Source organism: Penicillium odoratum, assembly GCF_028828045.1.
Source record: "Penicillium odoratum strain IBT 22623 chromosome Unknown utg000008l_segment0_segment0, whole genome shotgun sequence".
NCBI lineage: Eukaryota > Fungi > Ascomycota > Eurotiomycetes > Eurotiales > Aspergillaceae > Penicillium > Penicillium odoratum.
In genome coordinates, this window is record NW_026643150.1 from 4,256,309 (window position 1) to 4,277,983 (window position 21,675).

The 21,675-nt window shown below is 48.8% G+C and overlaps 5 protein-coding genes across 5 annotated transcripts; 3 read left to right on the forward strand and 2 right to left on the reverse strand.

The window, feature by feature from the left end:
• Positions 1-3,371: 3,371 nt before the first annotated feature.
• Positions 3,372-5,495, forward strand: N7520_011833 (DUF2457 domain-containing protein; the record flags this gene model as incomplete). Its single annotated transcript, XM_057145766.1, has 1 exon — positions 3,372-5,495. The coding sequence occupies one exon, from the start codon at positions 3,372-3,374 to the stop codon at positions 5,493-5,495; it is 2,124 nt and encodes a 707-aa protein (XP_056991520.1).
• A 628-nt stretch (positions 5,496-6,123) lies between these two features.
• sar1 (Arf family GTPase SAR1) lies at positions 6,124-7,291 on the forward strand. The gene is made up of 5 exons (XM_057145767.1): positions 6,124-6,157; positions 6,403-6,506; positions 6,698-6,803; positions 6,889-7,188; positions 7,247-7,291. The coding sequence occupies exons 1-5, from the start codon at positions 6,139-6,141 to the stop codon at positions 7,285-7,287; spliced, it is 570 nt and encodes a 189-aa protein (XP_056991521.1). The 5' UTR covers positions 6,124-6,138; the 3' UTR covers positions 7,288-7,291.
• Positions 7,292-8,947: 1,656 nt separating this feature from the next.
• glcA (type 1 serine/threonine-protein phosphatase catalytic subunit GLC7) lies at positions 8,948-10,192 on the reverse strand (the record flags this gene model as incomplete). Its single annotated transcript, XM_057145768.1, has 4 exons — positions 8,948-9,043; positions 9,103-9,402; positions 9,542-9,943; positions 10,016-10,192. 4 exons carry the CDS (start codon positions 10,190-10,192, stop codon positions 8,948-8,950), a joined length of 975 nt encoding a protein of 324 aa, XP_056991522.1.
• Positions 10,193-11,953: 1,761 nt separating this feature from the next.
• On the reverse strand, positions 11,954-14,471 carry N7520_011836 (leucine-rich repeat domain-containing protein; the record flags this gene model as incomplete). Its single annotated transcript, XM_057145769.1, has 2 exons — positions 11,954-14,335; positions 14,430-14,471. 2 exons carry the CDS (start codon positions 14,469-14,471, stop codon positions 11,954-11,956), a joined length of 2,424 nt encoding a protein of 807 aa, XP_056991523.1.
• A 3,552-nt stretch (positions 14,472-18,023) lies between these two features.
• N7520_011837 (patatin-like phospholipase domain-containing protein) lies at positions 18,024-20,203 on the forward strand (the record flags this gene model as incomplete). The annotated part of the gene is made up of 2 exons (XM_057145770.1): positions 18,024-19,460; positions 19,514-20,203. 2 exons carry the CDS (start codon positions 18,024-18,026, stop codon positions 20,201-20,203), a joined length of 2,127 nt encoding a protein of 708 aa, XP_056991524.1.
• Positions 20,204-21,675: the final 1,472 nt, after the last annotated feature.

Here is a 21,675-nt window from a genome sequence, read left to right on the forward strand (position 1 = left end):
GTCATTGTACAACGCCGGTCTTGGTAACGTGGACTGGTATATGCAGGAGTGGAAAATTGCGATTCCGTCTCACGGGACAGTATCAGGAACGATGCTCTACGTAGACAACGGAAAAGATTATTGGAGAGATAAGCCAAGCGAGACAACCGCTGTCAATTAGATGACATGCAACCAAGGCAAAGTCAAGTTAGTTCAAGGAAACCTAGCTTAACCCTATCCGGTGTTCGTCGCATGCTAGCGGAGAGCTGTTAAAATGCCTCATATTAGAGAACGTCTGACTAACCCATCCTATCGTCTCCACTTCCCCGGTTGATGCTGCCGGTCAACAGTTGCCTTCCTGTACGGACTTTCTTCCAAGCAAATTACAGGATCGCGGACATCGTGCCGCTCGTGTACAGTAGCGCCACCTGCACCTGCACAGTTCACACCTTATTGCGTTACGGGGGTTTTAGTCCATGTTGCGGATCCTACGGCTTACTCGTCGAATCCCCATGGGCCAATGTTCAATGTTTACTGTCCCGCTCTGCCACGAGAGCAACTGGGGCATCGTGAATCCTTGGTGGGGGCAGATAGGACCTTCTCCCCTGTTTTTCCCGGTGGCTTCTCTTTTCGCTTTGTAACCACTTAACCCGAATTGACCCCGAATTATGTGGCGGGTTCATTACAGGTTATACGGCTAATGTACTGGATTCCGGCATCCTAACCGAGAGCTGAGAGACATGAACAAGGATTGGAGAAGTTGGCTTCAGCCCACTCGACCTACTCCAATGAGAAGAGCTGAGCGACACGCGCGCAGAGGGGAAATGGCTCGATCGACATCGTGTGGCACGGAGCGTCCCAAAGTCACCGGGTTTTAGTACTTCTGATTGCTGCGCGAAACTAACCTTTGTAATTGTCATTGGAGAATTGGGAATTGACAACGTGGTTCATCATAGCGGTATCGCCGTTCTGTTGACAACAAGCTTTCACACAGCATTTTAAATCTGTCTGCTCTCTACCGGTCCACGGATCAGATCTGCAGCCCAGTGAACTTTCTCGCTGCTTACAGGGGGCATGCCTGCTCGCGACCGATGTGCTGCAGTGTGGGGTTACGATCCGAGGATTTGCGAAGCTTGTCGCGATCTAACCGCTGAAGTTTCAAAACTGCAGCCTTTCCTTTGATCCAGGATCCCGGTTCTCATCCGTGACCTTGTATTACTGGATTGCAGGAAATGCGGATACTTTGTTCCATTCCTTTGCCATTGTTACTGGACCCGGTTTTGGGGACCCGATTGCGATCGTGACTGACCGCTCCTCTACTCCAACGTGGGCGTCCTCGTCACCGAGCTTCTATTCAGGCGATTGGTCTACTGTAGAAGCATAGAACAAAGATTATGAGCGGATTTCCAAGATTTCCAAGGTTTCACTTTGTGCTTCCTTTGAAGAAATTTTTTCCCGCCTTACAGTGGGGATCAAGGTACACGGTTCACCGCAGGTCGGGAATACAGTGTAGGATAGGAGGGATTTCCTTTTTGTCTGTCCACGCGACTCATTATGCATGTGAGTTAGGTACCAAAGTACCCAAGTACCTGAAGTACCTGAAGTACTTCGCCTCTCAGCATGACGAACAACCAACATTAGCTATCAATGCTATTGAGTTGGGCCGGTAGATCATGAAAGAACGGTGCTGCCTTTCAGACTTGGCATTCTTTGGGCAGACAACGAATTGAGTCATGAATTTGAACACAGCCATGTACCAAGACCGATCTACCCGGACGTACAGGGACAGATTGCTCTGTGGGGGATGTGCTACGAGGGTCAAATGTGCTGTACATACGGAGTACATCTACGGAGTACTGTAGAGGACTAGTCTCCATTCAGGAAATAGATCCACTCTAAACCCGAACACGTATATTCCCGTCAAGTTTTGGTGTATCCGCATTGAGCACAAGGACCAACTACCCCGGAGATTTTTGAATAATAAGTAACAAGCATTCCAATGGACCAAAGCAGCTGCCAAGGTTGTGCGGAGGAAAAGGGAGACAAAGCGCGCAGAGCGCGTTTATAGTTCAAATGTTTGAGAGGGGGATTTGGATTCGGCTCAGGTTCGTTACAATTACCAGGTTGGTTATAGTGGTAGACTAGGGCCACTCTAGGGTTTCGAGAGGGTTCAGGCACAGGTACGAGCGATACCGGTCGATACGGATCAGCGCCGAGAACGGTAGTGACATGGAGGATAACGATACGAGTAATATGTGCTGCACGAAACCATCAATTCCAGGTTTTGATCTCAGTTTAATTCATGATTTTGGAATCAAGTGACATAGAGAGAGAATTAATGATCATAATCAAGAATGACAACAGATGTTGATTTGAACTCCTATATCATGGCTTACTATAGGAACTCTATGATGTAGTGTTGAGTACTCCGTAATGATACTGTAAGCGGCAGGTATTTTTTGGTGAGCCCTGATCAGGTTTAGCCAGCAACAAAATCCCTCATAGTGATTCAAACAACTCGACAGTCATCACTCCACCTTTAAACGGAAAATCAAAATGAAACCAGTTGTGCCACGGAAAGGAAGTGAAAGGCCCGTAAAAGGAAATGAAACGTTAGAAACAGAGAAAACCAAACCAAAACCACCTTGTGCTGCATAATAACTATCCTGTTACTAACAGTATAGTACTGATGTATGAATCACTACTCCGTACTAGGAGTACTACATACTATTTCGAGGTGCAGGAACATGTAATGCATATGCATTAGTGGGTCTATCATCTGTACCGAAAAGGGTGGCGGAAAAGGGAAAATTTGATTTTTTTTTGAATTTTTCGATTTTTTCTTGAATTTTTAATTAAAATAAAATCAAAAGCCAAATTTCCGTTTCCACGCTAAGCCTAAGCCGATCGTGCCGCCCATCGTCACTCTCCCACCCTACTTCATTCCCCCCTCTCCACTACTATACTAATATCTAATTTTCTTATTTTTCTCTACTCTCCTTTTCCTGCATCTATACGCAGCCCAACACTCCCCCGGAATATTCCTTGGCAAGCCAACTATTCGTGCCACCCTCAAGACATCATTGAAATTCGCTATCGGTGAAAGACGACTATCGTTCTTGGCGGTTCTGATCTTCAACTACTGCGCCATCCCCCTCAAAAATGTCCTGTATATCATGACGAGCTGTCCTGCGTGGGACTGAGTGTTCTTCGCCCTCTGGTTCGATCCTATTTGGTGATCGATATCGAGAGAGCATCTAACTTTGCACAAATCTTGAACTTTTTGTCGAACCGCAAAACGGTCAACACTATTTCGAATGTTCTGTCTGTTTTTGGATTGAAACGAAATGGCTCAGTCTCGGGATCGATTCTCTTTTCACAACCTATTGAAGATGCTTCTCGCGCCTAGTTCTTCCAGGCCGTCATACGATGAGGCTGACCTGCCTGAAGACTTGGATGAACCCCCTGATCAACATATATTGCACGCCACCCCGATGAACGAAGATCTAATATTTACCCGGTCGACACTGGTCGACCGGAAGGAATCCCTGCTTACTCGCGCCTTGAAGAGCAGCCCGGAAACGTCCCCGATTGAACAACATCACTCTATGCATCACTCTATGCACGAATCCATCTACTCCTATCGCTCCTACCCCCACAGCAATATCTCTGGAATCTCTACCGCCGAGTTGACCAGCGATGGCGGCCTCACCAGCCCTTCCCTCTCCAACACGCCTAGTCCACCACTCCCGCCGCAGATGATGGGCAAAGCTGCCATGGACGGCAAGAAGGAGATCGCTCAACGCGTCAAGGTCGTCGATACCAATGAGAACTCCGTCGAGGCCAACTTGGGACGCAAACGCTGTATTAGTTTCGCCTGTGGTGGTAAGACGCAACCAATCCAGCCCAGGGCTCCCTCGCCACAAAAGACACAGACGACCACACAAACAGAGACCGAACCTCCGAAGCGCAAATCCACTCTTACCTTTGCCTGCCCAAGTCGTCAGTCTGTAGTTCAAAGAGAACAAAGAGAACGCTCGCCGGCGCGCGTATCTGCGTTCCGGAATCGATGCCGTGGTTCTCCGGCTCCTGTTTCTCGCAAGTCCTCTTCTTCCTCCCAGGCCTCCGCCCAGGCCTCTGAAGAGACCAAGGCACCTGTATCAAACTCACCCAAGGGCGTTCCGACCAGTGGTCTAGGCAAGTTTGAAGAATCCGAAGAAACTCGGTTCCATGAATTTGCTAGCTCTGTGGATGATGATGACGAATGGGTGAAGAAGACGACCGATTTCACTGAGAAGATCACCTTGAACGACTGTATGAAGAAGGAGAACGCCATTCGCCGCCTCGCTGAAGAAGCCGACCAAGAAGAAGATGAGGAGGATGACGATATCGAGGATCTTGCTGACGATGATTCAACTGTCCATGACTTCTCTTCGGATGATGGTAACGAGTCAGACAACGAGGAGGGCTTTGCGGAATCGGATGAGAGCGACGACGATGGCTCAGACTATGAATTCTGGGCCCCCTCTGCGAACGTATCCGAAACCAATGTTCCTGCTATTGATATCTTCCCTCCGACCATGGAACGTCGGGCTTCAAACACTTCATTCGACTCTATGACAGACGATCATCAAAAGTGGCTGCCGGCGCCCGTGCGGAAAAATGGCGGACGCCGTGGCGCCACCAAGCCAATCAAGATGCGACCGGGAACTCCTAATCTGCCCGACAGCACCGATTTCGTCTGTGGCACTCTGGATGAAGATCGTCCACTCGAGGCTGCCTACAAGTCTTGCCTAGAGCAGCGTCGCATTTCTAAGCACGTTCCGATCCCGCAAGACATCGACCCCAGCTTCCCCACCAGCGACCCCGAGGCCGAAGAAGACCTTGAGGATCTCTCTGAACAGGATGAATCTGATGAGGAGCCTATCCGCGGCCGGACAGAAGCCCCGACACGCACATCCCCACGACTATCGCCCAAGCGCATGGTGTCGCCACCGCCTCCTCGTGCTGGTCGTGCCTCACCCAAGCGTCTCAAGTCCCCGCCTCCCCGTACGCGAGCCAAGTCTCCCTCGCCTAGGAAATGGACGGAGGTGCCGATTAGGGAGTCGCCTTGCGGTGTCAACATCAGCCACTTGAACCAACATCGTCAGCCTTTGGTGCGCACTAAGTCGTTGCCTCGTACACCAAACCCATTCTTTGCTACCGACCAGTCACATCGGTGGCACGGAATCCCACCCTTCTCTGAATCTCTCGAGGACGAAAACTCCCGTGCTCGCGAGGTTCTGCACACACGTGGCCCCATCGACATTGTCGAGGGTCTCGAGAAGAAGCGCCAGAAACGAAAAGAAAAGTTCTGGCGCCAACATTGCCGCAAACAAGCCGCCAAGGGACAAACAACCCAGCGGAAGACTCCCGGCAAGGGAGCCAAACGGATGAAGGAGCTTGGCCTCGAAGTTGCTGAGAGGTGCAGAGCTTACGGTGTCGCTGAGGACACCCAGCTCGTCCTATCCGTTTAGGCTTCCCATACATCCAAGGACTTCAGTGTTCTCCCCATACCCCTTTTCGAATTGTATATAATACTTTTCACCCCCTTCGCTTGGTCTGTGATCCGAGTCCTTCGCTTATACATACTTTTAACCAACTTTTCTTCTTTGGCTTTTTTTCACTTCTCTTTTACCTCAGCCTTTTCTAATTATCCTGGGGAGGATCAGTCTTTGCATGCTTTTTTTACCGATCAAATGTTTATCTCCTGGGGGGCTTCTTTCCTTTCGAGTTTGCATGGTTGCGGTGCATATACCCCATATCTGAATTTGCTGCATTGTGAATAAAGCGGATTGGATCGAATGAACATAGATATATAACAAATAACAACATTCAATACTTCAATGGACTTGAAACTGTAATTCCAAATTTCAAAACAGACTAGAAAGAAGTGTCCTTTATCTTTACAACCTTGTTCTAACTTGTTTTTGTCAGGTCCGCCACTGTTGGTGCCTTGCAGCCTCAGGCACCAAGATTTGGGCGATCCCGAAAACAACATCAACCTGGCTTCTCTTCCCTTCCCCCTCCATCCACCTAATCGCCTCCTCTTCTGCGATATTGTGCATCCGCTTCCCTCGATCCGATAACGTCACACACACCCGGTTTTCCAGTTTCGCCATGTGGATTATCAACTGGTGTAAGTGCTCCCCCGAACACCCTCGGCCCAACCACCTCCGCAGCCATCGGCAAGAACCAGGAGCGAAGAACCAGCTTTGCTCGATAATGAGTTGAGCTTTACCGAGCTGAATGGATCTTTTCTCTTTCGTACCGGATAAGAAAAGCCTGGCTTGCTGAAGTCGACATACCGCGGTCCCCTGTGCGGCCAGTGATTGAGGTCTTGGAATTTCGAGTTTACTGACATTGATTTGCTTTTGCTTATAGTCTATGATGTGCTCGCCTCTCTTGGCCTGCTAAACAAGCACGCTAAGCTTCTTTTCCTCGGTTTGGACAATGCCGGAAAGACCACCCTGCTCCACATGTTGAAGGTGAGTCCGTCGTGTGACACAATACCTGCGCCGATTGGGACGGAATGAAGGTGGTTTCAAGACTTGATATTTGTTATCGGAGGATATTTGGAGGATTTATCGGGATACAAGGGCTTGCATATTGAATATTTCATCGGCGCAGGATCTTGGCACATGGCATGATGGCTAACAGGCTAATTTCCGTTGGATAGAACGACCGTGTTGCTGTCCTCTCACCGACTGCGCACCCGACTTCTGAGGAGCTGGCCATCGGCAACAACCGTTTCACTACCTTCGATCTGGGTGGTCACCAGCAGGGTGAGTTGAGAACCCCGACCTGCGGAACCATTTCCGGGGTTCGTCACCTTGTGGAGCAACTCCGCTAATCAAGCCAACTATCTAGCTCGTCGTCTGTGGAAGGACTACTTCCCTGAGGTCAGCGGTATTGTCTTCCTGGTCGATGCCAAGGACTACGAGCGTTTCCCCGAGTCCAAGGCTGAGCTTGATGCTCTCCTCGCTATGGAGGACCTCGCCAAGGTTCCCTTCCTCGTCCTCGGAAACAAGATCGACCACCCCGATGCTGTCAGCGAGGATGAGCTGCGCCACCAGCTCGGTCTGTACCAGACCACCGGCAAGGGCAAGGTTCCTCTCGAGGGAATCCGTCCTATTGAGCTGTTCATGTGCAGTGTTGTCATGAGACAGGGTCAGTATCATCGCAGGCTATGCCTATATCTAGATTTCATGCGCTGACATATCATTAGGTTACGGCGAGGGTATCCGCTGGCTCTCCCAGTACGTTTAAAGCGCCCTGCTTTAATACGTCTCCCAATCCCTCCTTCCCTCATCCCGCTCTTGGTCCATTTCTCTCCGTCCTCTTCACGAACCTGGATAGAAGGACAACAATCCCGACCCTTCTCAAATAATTACCTCACCCCACAATACCTCTAGATAGCTACCACAATGGTATCTACCTCCTACCACCCTTCAACGGCTTGACGTCTTGATATGTCCTTCGACTCTGCTTGTCCCCCACTCAGTGCATGTCCTTTGGCTCAGTCTCAGCTCAGCCTTTATATTGTCCCCTTTCGCCTATTTTTGCTACCACTTTCGTGTTTCCACTGCTGCCAGTTAGCCGGTGACTTTGCTTTTTCCTCCATACGATAGTTCAAAATAGTGGATGGCTCTTCTATATCATAGAACCGATGTACTGTATGGAGTATAAAGTAAATCTACTAGTAGTGTTTTCAAGTCTGCAAATCTACTGCTGAACTTCGAAAAAATGGAAATTTAGTAACCATTTTAATTTTGGATATAGTATATGCAAATCAGTAGACAAATATAACTTATCACACACGACATGACTAATGTTCAAGCCAGAATCTTGGAAGTTCTATATTTAAGATTAAGTCTTACTAGCAGCGTAGATCACGGCTCAGCATGAGTTTTCGAAGAGGCTGAAAGGAGGCTGAAAGAAATAAACCAGAAAACGGGAGGCTTCTGGCTTTGGTACATCGGATTGGTTCAAGCATTGTAGATTATGGCTCAGCATAATTCTTCGAGAGGCTCAATGGAAAATTCGAAACCAGAAAGCGGGAGGCTTCTGGCTTTTGTAAACCGGATTGGTTCAAGCAGTCTAGGTCATGGCTCAGCTTGCAAAGTGGTTCGCGTGTCCTCATGTGAAATTTAAAACCGAAAAAGGGCATCCTATGGCCACCTCTCAATATAATTGGTCGCGAGAAATCACTACTAGGCGGATGTGGCGTCCAATAAGAGAGATAGGACTATGATGTGCTTTGTTCCTGACGATGCAACCGACTAGAGATATAGCAGGACCATTTCGGATATAGGAATAGAGCAGGTAGGTCAAAGATAATACAGCTCCTATTATCAAGCGAGTCTAAGATCTGAGTCTAAGACCTATTAGGTACGCAGTTGCAGGAATCACCTAGGTGGAAAACATGTATCAATTGAATTCAAACACAAGACCAATAAGCAGAAACGAGATAAGAATGAGATGAACCAGTTTCCCAACCCCCTTTCCAGGATGCCGAGATACACATTCCGTCCAGATGGTAAGAAACAAAACAGAGAAGCGAAAAGAAAATAAGAAAAATTGGGGGCAAAGAATGGGGAAAAACAGAGGTCGAGATTTCCGCTCCGGAAGGGAAAAGGTCGCGCGAGTCGACCAGGGTTGATGAAGACAGGTTTTCGCATGTCGCACGGGCGCGTCCGGGGGTCGAGAGAGATGGGATTCACGGGGTTATCACGGAGGTTGAGGAGGAGTAGGATGTATTGTTATGGGCCCCGGGGTGAATGGGGGTTCCTCGGTCGTTCATCGCTTCGTGGGTCTGCGGAGGTCGTAGGTTTGAAGGTCATATGGCGAGGGGGTTTTCTGTCAATGCGTTGAAATGGCTTATCTCCGCCCGAACCTGCTGCACACGGGGAAGCTCGTATCGAATTCTTTACTTCTTCTTTTGCTTTCGCTGTGGGGTGTTGGGTCCGCCGGAGCTCATGCTACCGTAAACGTACTTTTGTTTTTTCTCGGCTGGTTTCAAGATCTAATAGAAGAAATATTAATATCCGTATGAGTGTCAGGATTTGGGAAGAAATAACTCACCTGGAACGAGCAGAGCAAGCTCTCGTCGACGCTCATCATTGCACCCGCATTGTCGAATTCACCACAGTAGTTGGGTGCGCTGAAAAGCGTAACCAACTGGCGCTTGGAGAAGAACTCGTAACCATCCTCAACAACTTGATGCGCACGGCATATCAAATCCATATCGTGTTTCTGGAGGAAGCGTGAAACCACATCGGGTCCGAATGTGAACGAGACACCGCGGTCGTTTTCGCTCCAGCCAGTGATGTCCTTGTCAGGATCGGACCACAGGAGATCGCACAGAAGGCCACAGTCAGGAATCTAATTCAGTCAGCGAATTTGGCTCTCAGTCGGAGGAGCTCTGACACCAAGATCTGCCACTTTTCGAGTCCAACACAACCGCACCATGAAATCCAATGCATGAAAAAAAAAAAAAAAAAAAAGCAAAGAAAAGACTTACGTCAGTTGGGCGCATGACACGACGGATCTGCTCCATCGAGTTCAGGTCGGGGCTCAGACCGCCGTGCATGGTGAAAATCTTCTCATCGATGATAGCGGCAATGGGCAGACAGTTGAAGCAGTCGGTGAAAGTCTTCCACAGCTTAATGTTGTAGCGGCGCTTGCACTCGTCGTAGAATCCATAGATACGGTTGATGGAGGCGCACTCGTGGTTACCACGCAGGATGAAGAAGTTCTCAGGGTACTTGATCTTGTAAGCGAGGAGAAGGCAAATCGTCTCGAGCGACTGCTTGCCACGGTCGACGTAGTCACCAAGGAAAAGGTAGTTGGCCTCTGGGGGAAAACCGCCATATTCGAAAAGGCGCAAAAGATCGTAGTATTGACCGTGAATATCACCGCAAATCTAAAGAGCCCAACGCGTTAGAACTCGGGTTTTCCGTGTAGAGGGATTGTTGGAGAAGGCGAAGCCACAAACCTTGATGGGAGCTTCCAGCTCCAGAAGAATGGGCTGAGAGATGAAAATCTCACGGGCCTTGGTGCAGAGGAAACGAATCTCAGACTCAAGCAGCTGAACCTGCTTGCCTGGCCGGCTGCCTCTCACCTCCAGCAGCCGGTCAATGATGGAATCCAAATCAACTTCCTGGTCGGCCATGTCGGGCGGCCCCTAAAGGAAACAGAAACAAGGAAATGGAAAAAAAAAACACCAAGCGAACCGGAAAAAGCACGCGCGGGGGAAGGGATGGCTTGCGGAGCAAGTGAAATTTTTGTGACGCGGTTATTAGATTCTGCAAAGCACAGATAGATTAGCGATCAGTCGAATAATGACAATAGAGGTAGTCCGGTGCTAAAATCCCGAATCGGCACCAACCGAGACAGGCGCGCTCCCGATGACGAGATTTTTTTCAGGCCGAAGTTTTTTTTTGACACGATCCACCCCTTGGCCAGTGCAGAAACCCCAAGGGAAAGGAAAATGATAGACGTACAAGAGACGCTCAATGAGAACAATGACTCAAGGATCTGAAGGCCCTTGCGGCCGCGTGTTGGGAAAGCTTGGTCTGGCTATGCCGGATGACGATGTTGAGAAAGCGCTCCAACTGAAATTTTATGTGTCACCGAACAAAGAAAGCCAGGGGCGTAAATCCGATTCCTCTCGAGTCGAGGAAAGAAACCACGAGGGTTGAGGTTTTTCGGGATAGGAAGGGGAAAAGGATTCCGGAGAAGAAGTTTTTTCTGAACAAATACGAGAGATCAATCTGAGAACAGAAAATCAAATTCTCTCACGAAGCAGAAGCAGAAGCAGATGCGAAGTGGACGCGATGAAGACGGGAGGAGGAGGAGAATCTTGCAGGGAGAGAAAGCGGGAAAGTCAAGTTGTGTTTGCAGTTGTTTGGCTTGATCACTAAAACTATTTATATAGAGAATACCTATGTAAGTATATCTCTTCTATACTTGAATCTTTTATTGAAATGATAGTTTAACTATGATTCTGGCTTATTTATCTGTTCAGCCTTGATGTTTTCTTTCTATTGGTTTTTTTCCTATTTTCTATTGCCACCATTCCGGTCTCGTCTTTGGAGGGGTCGAGTTACCGCCGGTCGAGACCCATCGTACAATCGTATAAATAGCCAACGTTTGAAATTATGTAAGGCCTTAGCGTCACCCCCTCAAATTGATAATGAATCACATATGCAATATTAACAGACTCACTATAATGTCATTATTCCCGGCACTATACCTACCTACTCGTGCTTCTTATTGGACGCTTGCCTGAACCCTGGCTACAATCGAGTTACTTTACATACAAGCCCTAGGTCTCTAGTCGGGAAAAGAATCAGGTCTGACGAAAAGTGAGATTATGAACTGGCTCATAGGTAACGTCAGGCCACACAATCATGAACAGAGGAATTTGCAGAGAAACATGCCTATCAGAAGCACGGGTCAGGAGCATGAGGGGAATAAGAAATTGAGAAAAACTGAAACATCAAGCAGAATCATGCCACCAACACCAACTTGCCGGAATAAGAAACAATGAGAAAAACATAAAGTACACGACGCGCTCTAGAAATCAGTCTTTCACAATATCCTCCGAAAGGACGAAACGGAAAAAGGTACCGCTGGGTCATTTTGATGGAAAACATGCTGGAAATCAAGGGGAGAGGGTAACGAAAGAAAAATCAAACAGGCCGTAAATGTTCATACATCCAACCCAACATATCTCATAAGTCATCCGAACGCCATAAACAATGCAAGGGAGCAGCTCAAGCGGCATACTCGGAGAAGATCGATCCAAAGATATGTGACGGGTATTGGGGATAAGTCTAAAACCTCAATTCTGGAGGTATAGACATATCAAAAGTGTCGGAATTTGTAAAGTAATGACAATGGGGATCTCGAAATTTGCGAGAACATCTATCTATCCTCCCAACGTATGGCCGGCGCTCAGAATAGCATGGCTGTTAGTTCGAATGGAAGTGGCTGGGAGTGGGGAGTGATCCAAGCCGGGTCCAGCTAGATGGGCCGCAAGCTCTGTTTGAGGACTGTCCCAGGAGTGGTCCCCTAGGACGTTAAGCCAGGTCTGACCTACATCTTGACGGAGAGCTTCAAGCTGCTGGCGGCAGAGCTCTTGGTCTAAGACCCAGTCTGGGGTGGGAGGTTGCGCTGTAGTCGGTTGCGCTGTAGTCGCCTGCAGCAGAGGAGGACTGGATGAATTTCCCGGCTTTGCAAGACCCAGGAGACTGGAAGATCCGGACTGTGCGGCACTATCCTGCTTCCATGGATCATGTGGAAGCACAAAAGGTATTTGAGTTGGGGCATGTATTTGCTGGGTGGGAGAGAGTGGGGGCACTGTGGGGCCTGGACTACCCAAGCCGTCCGAAGTGAATGGGTTATCTGTCGACAGATCGATGATCCGGCGTCGCTGAATCTTCTTCCGTCGATTGGTGCCATCCAATTCTTGTGCTGGTGCCTTGGTTGGTGCCGGCTCAGTCTCTTCGTCGGGAGTCTTGGGCAGCGGCTTTCCCTGGATGATCGTAGCAGCAGGCTTCTGTACTACGGTCACTTCATCAGCTGCGCTGGAACGCACCACAGGAGCAGCGTCCGGCTCTGCGACTCGGTCAACAAGTTGCTTTCGCTCGGTAAAGCCGGGTCCCCGACCGTCGATGATGATGTCCTCAGCATAGCCAGGAGTGCGACGGAAAAGATTCATAATCACGACACGGTATCCCGAGTGGGTCTTAACGAACGGGTTGCCAGACACCCAGATCTCCCGTATCTCAGGGAGGCTGGTGAGGCGTGCCATTTCCGTCGGATCCATCAGGTTGTTGTCACGGAGGTCCAACCTCTCCAGAGACAGCAGGCGCTCAATACCAGCCAACGAACGAAGTCGGTTGCCGCGAAGATTCAGAGCAGTGATGGCCGGAAGAGGGTTTCGAGTAAGAGAGTGCATCGAGTCAATCATACAGTGAGATAGGTTAAGAGCACGAAGTGACATCAGAGTTGCCAAGCTGTCCGGGATTTCAGTGAGAAGATTGGAGGAAAGGTCCAGAGAGTTTAGAGTATTAGCCACAGGGGCCAAGCTCTCCGCTGAAATCGAGGTCAAGGAGTTATCTGGCAGGCCAAGATGACGCAGAAACCGCCACTTTGTAGGGGGAAGGATACCCGGCAACAGTGTCGCTGAGCTCCCAGCCCGGCCGCCACCTGATGTATCACTGGAATTGGAACTTCCCGAGCCGGTACGACGTATACGAGCTGACTGACCTCGACGGTGACCATGCCTGGTCGTCGGACGTTGCGGCGAAGTGCTCTCGGCCCTTGCACGGTGAACCTTTGCTCCTTCGGACCCGGCTCGAATCATCGGGACAGACTTGGGGCTGGTGCTGGTTGCAAGCGCCGTGTCGGCGATAGGGGAACCGGGAGCCGAGAGAGAGTTATGCCCGTGGGCGTGGGCAGGCTGAGTAGTGGAATTGTTGTTCCATCCAAGTGGTGGGGACTGTTGGGTCTTTGCGGGACGTCGACGACGCTTGTCCATATCGTCCAATACGATTCGTGTCAGTAGATCCGTCGGGTCATCCAGATGAGCCCGCTTGATCGACAGGGTGCGCAGTTGCTCCGACAGCCGGTCCCAGCCGTAGAAAGAACGATAATCTATATCAATGATCTCTAAAGCGCTCAAGTTTTTGAAGGAATGAAGCGGCACAGCCGTGTCGAAGGGAAATTCTTCATAGCCACGGATCAAACAGGCACGGTGATCAGGGGCCAATCGTAGACAGGGAATCTTAGTAAAGGCAGAGTAGAGATACTTCAAGTCCGCCTCCAGGGCCAGCTTAGCCTTTTCAGACTTAGAAGCCGCATCCTTGGATCCGAGACCGAATGAGGACCAAAGGCCACTCATGCCCGACATAACGCTACGCACGCTGGATACGGAGTGAATGGAGGCTCCATCACCACCCTTTGACCGCTGGGGTTTATTCAAGAAGGAAACATAGGACTGGGAGACATCAGTATGAATGTTCTCCAGCCGGACGTTCATAGGCCCCACGGCAATGGATAGGTCTTCGAAGCGGGACAGGAGGTAGAAGAGGTGATGAGGGGTGAGAGTCAGCTTGGCGGGTCTGATATTCTGCGATGCGAATTTCAATGCCCCAAAGGAGAGGGCCGAAGCTAATGAGGTGGAAGAGAAGGCGGCTGTAGAGGTTGCGCCAGTGGGTGGCTGTGGGGTTCCGGCATTAGACTGGCGCCGGAGTTGTAGCGCGTTGGCGAGCGCTTTTTCATGTGTGCGGACGAAGCTGGCCAGGTTCTAGGTAAAACGATGTCTCAGTAACCACGCGCAAGTCATTGATCTTTTGAGGAAGTGGGTCAGGGAAAAAAAAAAGTTCATCAAAAAATCTCACTTTAATGAAGATTTGTCCATCTTCAGTGTGCAGCTTCTCCATGGTGGAATATGTATGAGGACAGTAGGAGATCCTCGCCTGAAGAATTCAGAGGATTCAACAGATGCTACCAGGGACGGTCGACATTGTGCTGTTGCGACCAGAGAGGGAGTGTCGCCTAGGCGATGTGAGGAGTTAGCGCGGGCGGACCAGTAAGGTGGAGAGACTCAGGGGGAAGGGATACCTGTAATGAGTGAACAGACTCGATAGATCAAATTGAAGATCTCAAGTCTAGTGATTCTTTTTTGAAATTCCCTTGGGGGATGGGAAAGGGAGGAAAAGGGAAATTGGTGACACGGGGTAACCGCTAAATAAGACTTGTCTGATGATCGCAAAGATACTAATACTGTAATGGGTCGTTACCCATAAAAATCAAATCAAATCAAATTCCCCTCAAACCTTGGAACCAAAAATATAATTGTTTATACATTTATACCTTTATACATTTATAATAACATATGGTCTGATCTTGATCCTTCTTGTCTTCCTTAAATGTCTTGAGGTTAAAACCCTTCTATACACAAAACCCTTTCTCTATACACGATAGTTACGATACATTCTACTATGAGGCAAAAGACCGAAATTACACCAGCCATAAGATACCTCTCAAAGCCCGGGCAATATTTGTTGCTAATTTCCTGCATCTACTAAACCCAGATAGGAGTTGAGTGGCGACCTATGGAGGGGTCTAGGATTTAGTTTGATTTGTCCTTGGCCGCGTCTATCAGACCCTTCGGTTGGATCGTCCGAATCTCTCTAGGATACCATTGGGAATGCTCATGAAATCCTGCATTGGACTTTCCCGTTGATTTGGTATCATACTTCTTGAGTCGATCCCCGAGCAAGGTCTATCAGTGGGTCCCCCGACTTTACCCCCTCCTTTTAGTCGATCGACATGAAAAAAAACTTTGAGGTGGAAAGGAAGTTGCCTGTACTCCGTAAAAACAAAATCTATCTCATCGATCTAAACTCGAAGCAGCCACAACCTCCAGCCGCCCATGCAGCCCGGGTGGAAATGCCGAGAATCAACGAGCGCAAATGTTTGGCTGAGATGCCCCGTACTCTTACATTAGACCCGCTTTGGTTGTATTTTTTTTCTTCCTTTCTTATGCACACCTGTAAAGCCCACTTTTTCTTACTTGTTCTCGGGTTCATACCGGCATGCGGTTGGTCACCTGCAAGTACGTCGCTTTTCTTTGCATCAGATCAAGCCTCTGGTCTCTCTTAAGGGATGTGATTGGTCAAAGACAAAACTTCCCCATATCAGCAATTTGGCGTGAAAGGGGGTAAATGTCACCCGAACACGAGTCGAGTCTCAGAGAAATGAAGAACGAAACGCGGGCCGTTAATGGCGACTGTACGAACCATCCTATCATCAACCAATGACGAGGCGGGGCTCGACCAACACGCACTATCTGGGATCATCCGTCAGCTCGCACTGACATCTGACATTCCACTGGGTCAGGAAGTGGAGACAGCCCCCGATATTAGGACAAATCTCCATGTCATCAAGAAAATCCAACAGAGATGGTGGGATGTGAAGCATTCCATCATCATCATCACCCCCACCATCAGACTATACACCGCTTCCTACATTCTTCAGACTCAACCCGCTGGGCGTCACTCGATCCATGGTTCGATGTGACCCCTTTATCTCGGATCGGATGAAATCAATTAACATGACGGAGTAGATTTGGACACGTACGTACATCATACTACTTTCCCTGTATTCGTGGGACGTTTTGTAAATAAGATCTACATATAGTTCGGTTGAATTGAAAGAATCATAGAGGCGCGCGACCCCTCGGAGCGGGGGTTTTTTTAGAGCTAGGAGATAAATGTATACACATTCCCGACCTCAGACGTTGCATACATGCGCTCCGTTCAATGTCAGATCCTAGCCTCTCCTGCAGTTGCAAGGAGTTCGCATGCAGCTATCCTTGCAGTCTACCTCAGCTGAGAGTTTGCGTCTTTTTAGCTTCCCCCTTAAAAACAAAATGTTCCGCATGGGAATCTGGGAGACAAGAATTGATCAGAATCAAGGAGGGGTTAGCCACATGAGAATGCGATCGACCATCGATTGCTAGTTTGCCCCGCCCCCTTGAATATGTACAATTCTGAACAAAATTGACGTCTCTTTCGGACATGGACCGGACTTTCTCCACCCCGTCGATCCCAGCACGAGGAGACGAAAATCTATTCATCGTGGGCGAAATCCTCATTGGGTAAGATGCAGAGTCATTTGCTGCAGTGCCAAGCTCGGTGGCTTAACTGAACCTGCATCTTTGCTTTTTGACATCGGGGAGTACGCCACAGAAATTTCAAGCGTAGCGATCTGCGGATAGCCCAATACAGATGGGGGCTTGAGGATGGGGTCCAAATTTTTTTTTTCTTGTCTCCTTGTTGGTGGGGTATATATCTTTGTTTTTTACCATCCCTACGGAGTACACGGACTACAGTACATTTACTTTAAACGTACGGTAACACTCGCTTCCCTCTTTAGTGCTGATTGTCAACATAAGTAAGTTAGCTAAGGCAACCTAAAAGAACCCGGCGGCTACCGCGCACCACATTCTAATCAAATGCGACGCGTAAACCCATGACCACCTGCCACCGGGAAAGGCTGTAGCAGGCATATGGGTTACTATCGGGGCAACCGAACATGTACATGCAAGAAGGGAAAAAGAAAGCGAAGCCATGGTGTTTGCTTCTTTCCCTTTCCTTTTTTTTTCGTCAGTCGATCGGCATGATCAACAAGGGAATTTATTTTTGGGCATGACTAGCCAACTAAAGGCTAATTTACTACTTAAAAGTCGAGGTTAATTAATACCCTTGACACTGAATGGTCAGGTGATCCTGCCGAAAATGTGCCGTCTCATGGGCGGCTAAAGAGCTTTGACCAACCCATAGGGTGCTTTCCTATGTCTCCATATTGCCTCCCAGACCCCCTCCTTCAGCCTATCATCATCCTTGTTCAGCCCTGTGCGAGATCTGAACGCCTCGCATCTAGCGGTGAAGCTTGCCGTGTGCAGTCTTTTTAACTTTCTATTTCCATGGTAGGTCTCGGTATAGCTTCTTTTTCTATTGTCTGTATGGGATTAAGATGGAGCAATTCGGAGGATCATAAGCATGAGATAAGTCAAACCGGTTACACAGCCCGGTGTACTAAATTGAGTTAGCGTCGTACGATCGATCGATGAAAATTTCTTCGAGAGGAAGATGGAGCAGTGAATGTGCGATTTGCTCCGTCGAAAGGAAAGAAGGAAAAAATTGACTTTCCATGATTTTGCATTTTCTCAAAATCCCACCACATCAATGTTGATCATGGTTGCTGAACCGGTGGATCAATTTTCCTTATCTCTGCGGGGCACTTCGATCAGCCACATCCCGTTATCACCAGCCACAGGATTCATAACGAAGACCCCACTAAGTGTGGCGTGTGAATGTAAACAGTCATGTGATGCTGACGTCGATAGCCGTTGAAAGCTACCCCAACCGGATTTGGTGGCTTCAACTAAGGAGCTGTGGTATACCTCGTTCCATCATGCCCTGAACATGTCGGCGGAGAAGGCATTACCTTTTGATCAGTATGATCCAAGCGGTCTGCCGGACTTTGACAACGATTTTATCGATCCTGATGACCTTGACCGTTTCGAGAAGGCGTTGAATGCCCCGGAAGCTTCTCCACTGGTAGCCATCAACGACTGGCGCCCAATCAACCAACGCGTACGAAAGACACGCGGTCGCCGCAAGACCCCCAAACGAAGCAAGGATGAAACAAGGGAAGGTGTCCTGTACACAGTCCTCAAATGGCCGTTCCTGTTCACCGTATTCGCGTGGATTGCCTTCTTGAGCTGCGGCTACGTGCTAGTGCGGGTGTACATCTTCCTATACGAACAATGGGTCACATGGCGGGGAAAGAGAGAGCGGCTGCGCCGAGATCTATCTTCGAAGACGAACTATCCGGACTGGCGGAAAGCGGCCCAGGCGCTGGATGTCCATCTTGGGAATGAGGAGTGGAAGCAGGCGGACGCTTATGCTTACTATGACTCTGAGACTATCAAGAGGGTGGTATCGGAGCTGCAGAAGGAGAGGAAGAGGGCCGAGGCTGAGTTACGGCACGGGCGCCCGGGCACTGCAGAGCCTCCAGCTGTCGAGGACCTTCGCTCTTTGTTGGAAGCCTGCGTGAAGAACAACTTTGCTGGAGTGGAGAACCCTCGGATTTACAGTCAGACTTACTCAGGAACCAAGCAGTTGGTGCAGGAGTACATTGACGAAGTACATGCCTGTATTCAGCTAGTCTTGGATAGCAAGCAGATCGATCGAGATACCAAGAAACAACATTTCCGACAGCTTGATACCAACTTCGGACGCACGGCGCTCTGTCTGTCGGGTGGCGCCACATTTGCTTACTATCATTTTGGGGTTGTTAGGGCGTTACTAGATAACGACATATTACCAGAGATTATTACCGGGACGTCAGGCGGAGCATTAGTGGCGGGGTTGGTGGCCACTCGGACCGATGATGAGCTGAAGCAGCTGCTGGTTCCCGCCTTAGCTCATCGCATCCGCGCTTGTCATGAAGGGTGGACCACCTGGATTCGTCGTTGGTGGAAAACGGGCGCTCGGTTCGATACACTAGACTGGGCCAAACAATGCAGTTGGTTCTGTAGAGGTTCTACTACGTTTCGAGAAGCCTATGAACGAACGGGCCGCATCTTGAATGTATCCTGTGTTCCCTCTGATCCTCACTCCCCGTCTATTCTGGCGAATTACCTGACTTGTCCGGATTGCGTCATTTGGAGCGCAGTTCTCGCTTCTGCTGCGGTTCCCGGTATTCTGAACCCGGTGGTGCTGATGTATAAAAAGCGCGACGGTACTCTTGCACCTTACTCCTTTGGCCATAAGTGGAAGGATGGTAGTTTGAGAACCGACATCCCAATCAAGGCACTTAATTTGCACTTCAATGTGAACTTTACCATTGTCTCGCAGGTATGACCGGTCAGCCAACCTGTTTGAAGTTCAACTACTAACATCAGTTTCAGGTTAACCCGCATGTCAATTTGTTCTTTTTCAGCTCTCGGGGCACTGTGGGTCGGCCAGTCACCCATCGCAAGGGTCGTGGCTGGCGCGGTGGTTTCCTTGGTACCGCGATCGAACAATACATCAAATTGGACCTCAATAAGTGGCTCCGCGTGCTTCGACACCTTGAGCTTCTGCCAAGACCCTTAGGTCAAGACTGGAGCGAGATCTGGCTACAGAAATTCAGTGGCACAGTCACCATCTGGCCGAAGACCGTTGCCTCCGATTTCTACCACATTCTCTCCGACCCGACGCCGGAGCGGCTTGCGCGCATGATCCATGTTGGTCAGCAAAGCGCATTCCCGAAAATCCAATTCATTAAAAACCGGCTGAACATTGAAAACACTATAATGAGAGGGCTCCAGCAATGCTCTACCACCGGTCGCTCCTTATCCCCGATTCTATCTCGCCGGCTACCTTTCCCAGGCAATGAGGACTCACTGGTCGAGCGAATGGACGACACCTTTCCCGAACGCCATGACACCTACAAAGGCGACTCGACAGATGAGACTATGTCGCAATCTACCATCTCGCGCCCACAGACCCCAACCTCGAATCCTAGGAGGGGTAGCCTAATGGAGGAGATGCGCCGCCAGTCAGCGGTCTTCTTTGACGACGACCTTTACGGAGACGATTACGCTCCCGTCACCTGAGATTAATTAGCGGCTCATGCGCCGGGTATTATCTAGCAGCCCCCATGACGTCGAGAAATCTTGCTACTTCGGGACGCATGCAGCCCCGCTTTCCGTCATGGTACTTCCACCCGATGTGACAGTAGATATGACAGGCGGCTCATGCTGATCTCACTGTGCGCTACGGATACTCTCGGACTGTCCTATCATCCAGGCCTCTGTCGTGATTTTATCCTTTTGCGCCCCCGCGTTTTCATAACCTCATGCCAAGGGTTCGGCCTGGATACACGTTCAGCCCTAAACTTAAATTTTGTTTTTCAAGGCTATTCTTATGATGTTACGACTACTATCTTCTCTTTGACTTTTACCGTGGATAGTGCAGGGAACTTGGAAATTACCATTCAATAGACGTATCTCCAGCCAATACATTTTGTGCATTAATATATCACTTTGGAAAACTTCCCCAGCCCAATAACATTAACCCGCTATTCATTTATCATGCATATGCATCCCTAGATAACGCAAGATCGACGTGGAGATCCAGTCAATACAGTACTATTTATATAATACGTCAATTGATATGATGACATCCTCTTCAATAGCCATTCAAATGTTTGAAATTTTCATACCTGTATATGCAAGCACCCATCTTGATTCAATCAAATACACTACACATTTGTAGTTTTGGCGCTAGTACGGTGCTGTCATTTAGTCTGTTACTTCAGCGATATTACTCTTGCCCCTCGCAGTTCATATCTTGCTAGCACGGGCCATAAATTATGGTAAATTTGCTGACCTCGAGCTAAGTTGATCTATTGACGTAATCCCCGGCGCAATTATAGTCGATGCCCAGGTGTGGATTCACTAATGTTATACAGGGCTTCCAAGTTTGCTTCGAATCTAAGTACTCACATGTGCAAGTGCTGCACATGTGAGTAGGTAGATCGATCCTATTCGTCAATCATCTTGAAACTTCAAGGTTAGAATGCAGTACTTGGTGAGAGTATCTCCCCGGCTTGCTACATGTATTCGTATTCTTCATGCTCTAGATTCACTTTTCATTTGATAACTACCTATGTACATATGCAAATTCACCTGAGTAACATCATCTTTATCCGAAATGAACCCTTCTGAGATTCCTCCCGATGCTGCAAAGAAATGTATATCCACAATCCACAACACAAGCAAAACACTTCAAAGTGCAGCAGCAATAAACCCCAATTGAAAATACAGCGACTCATTGGTCCGCCAGACAACCTCATCAAATCCAATTATATTTCACTAACGAAATCATCGGTCGAAGGAAACATGACCCCCAAGGGTAGAGAGACATCTCTACTACATCGTCATCCAGGTCCAACTTGAGCTCCTAGTGCTCTTACTTTGGACATAAAATCACATCAAGTTAGACCGGCATCTGGATCTATTTGGCATTATGCAAGAACATGGATGCAAGAAGAAATAAAAGTTTCAAGGACATATCATCATAGATA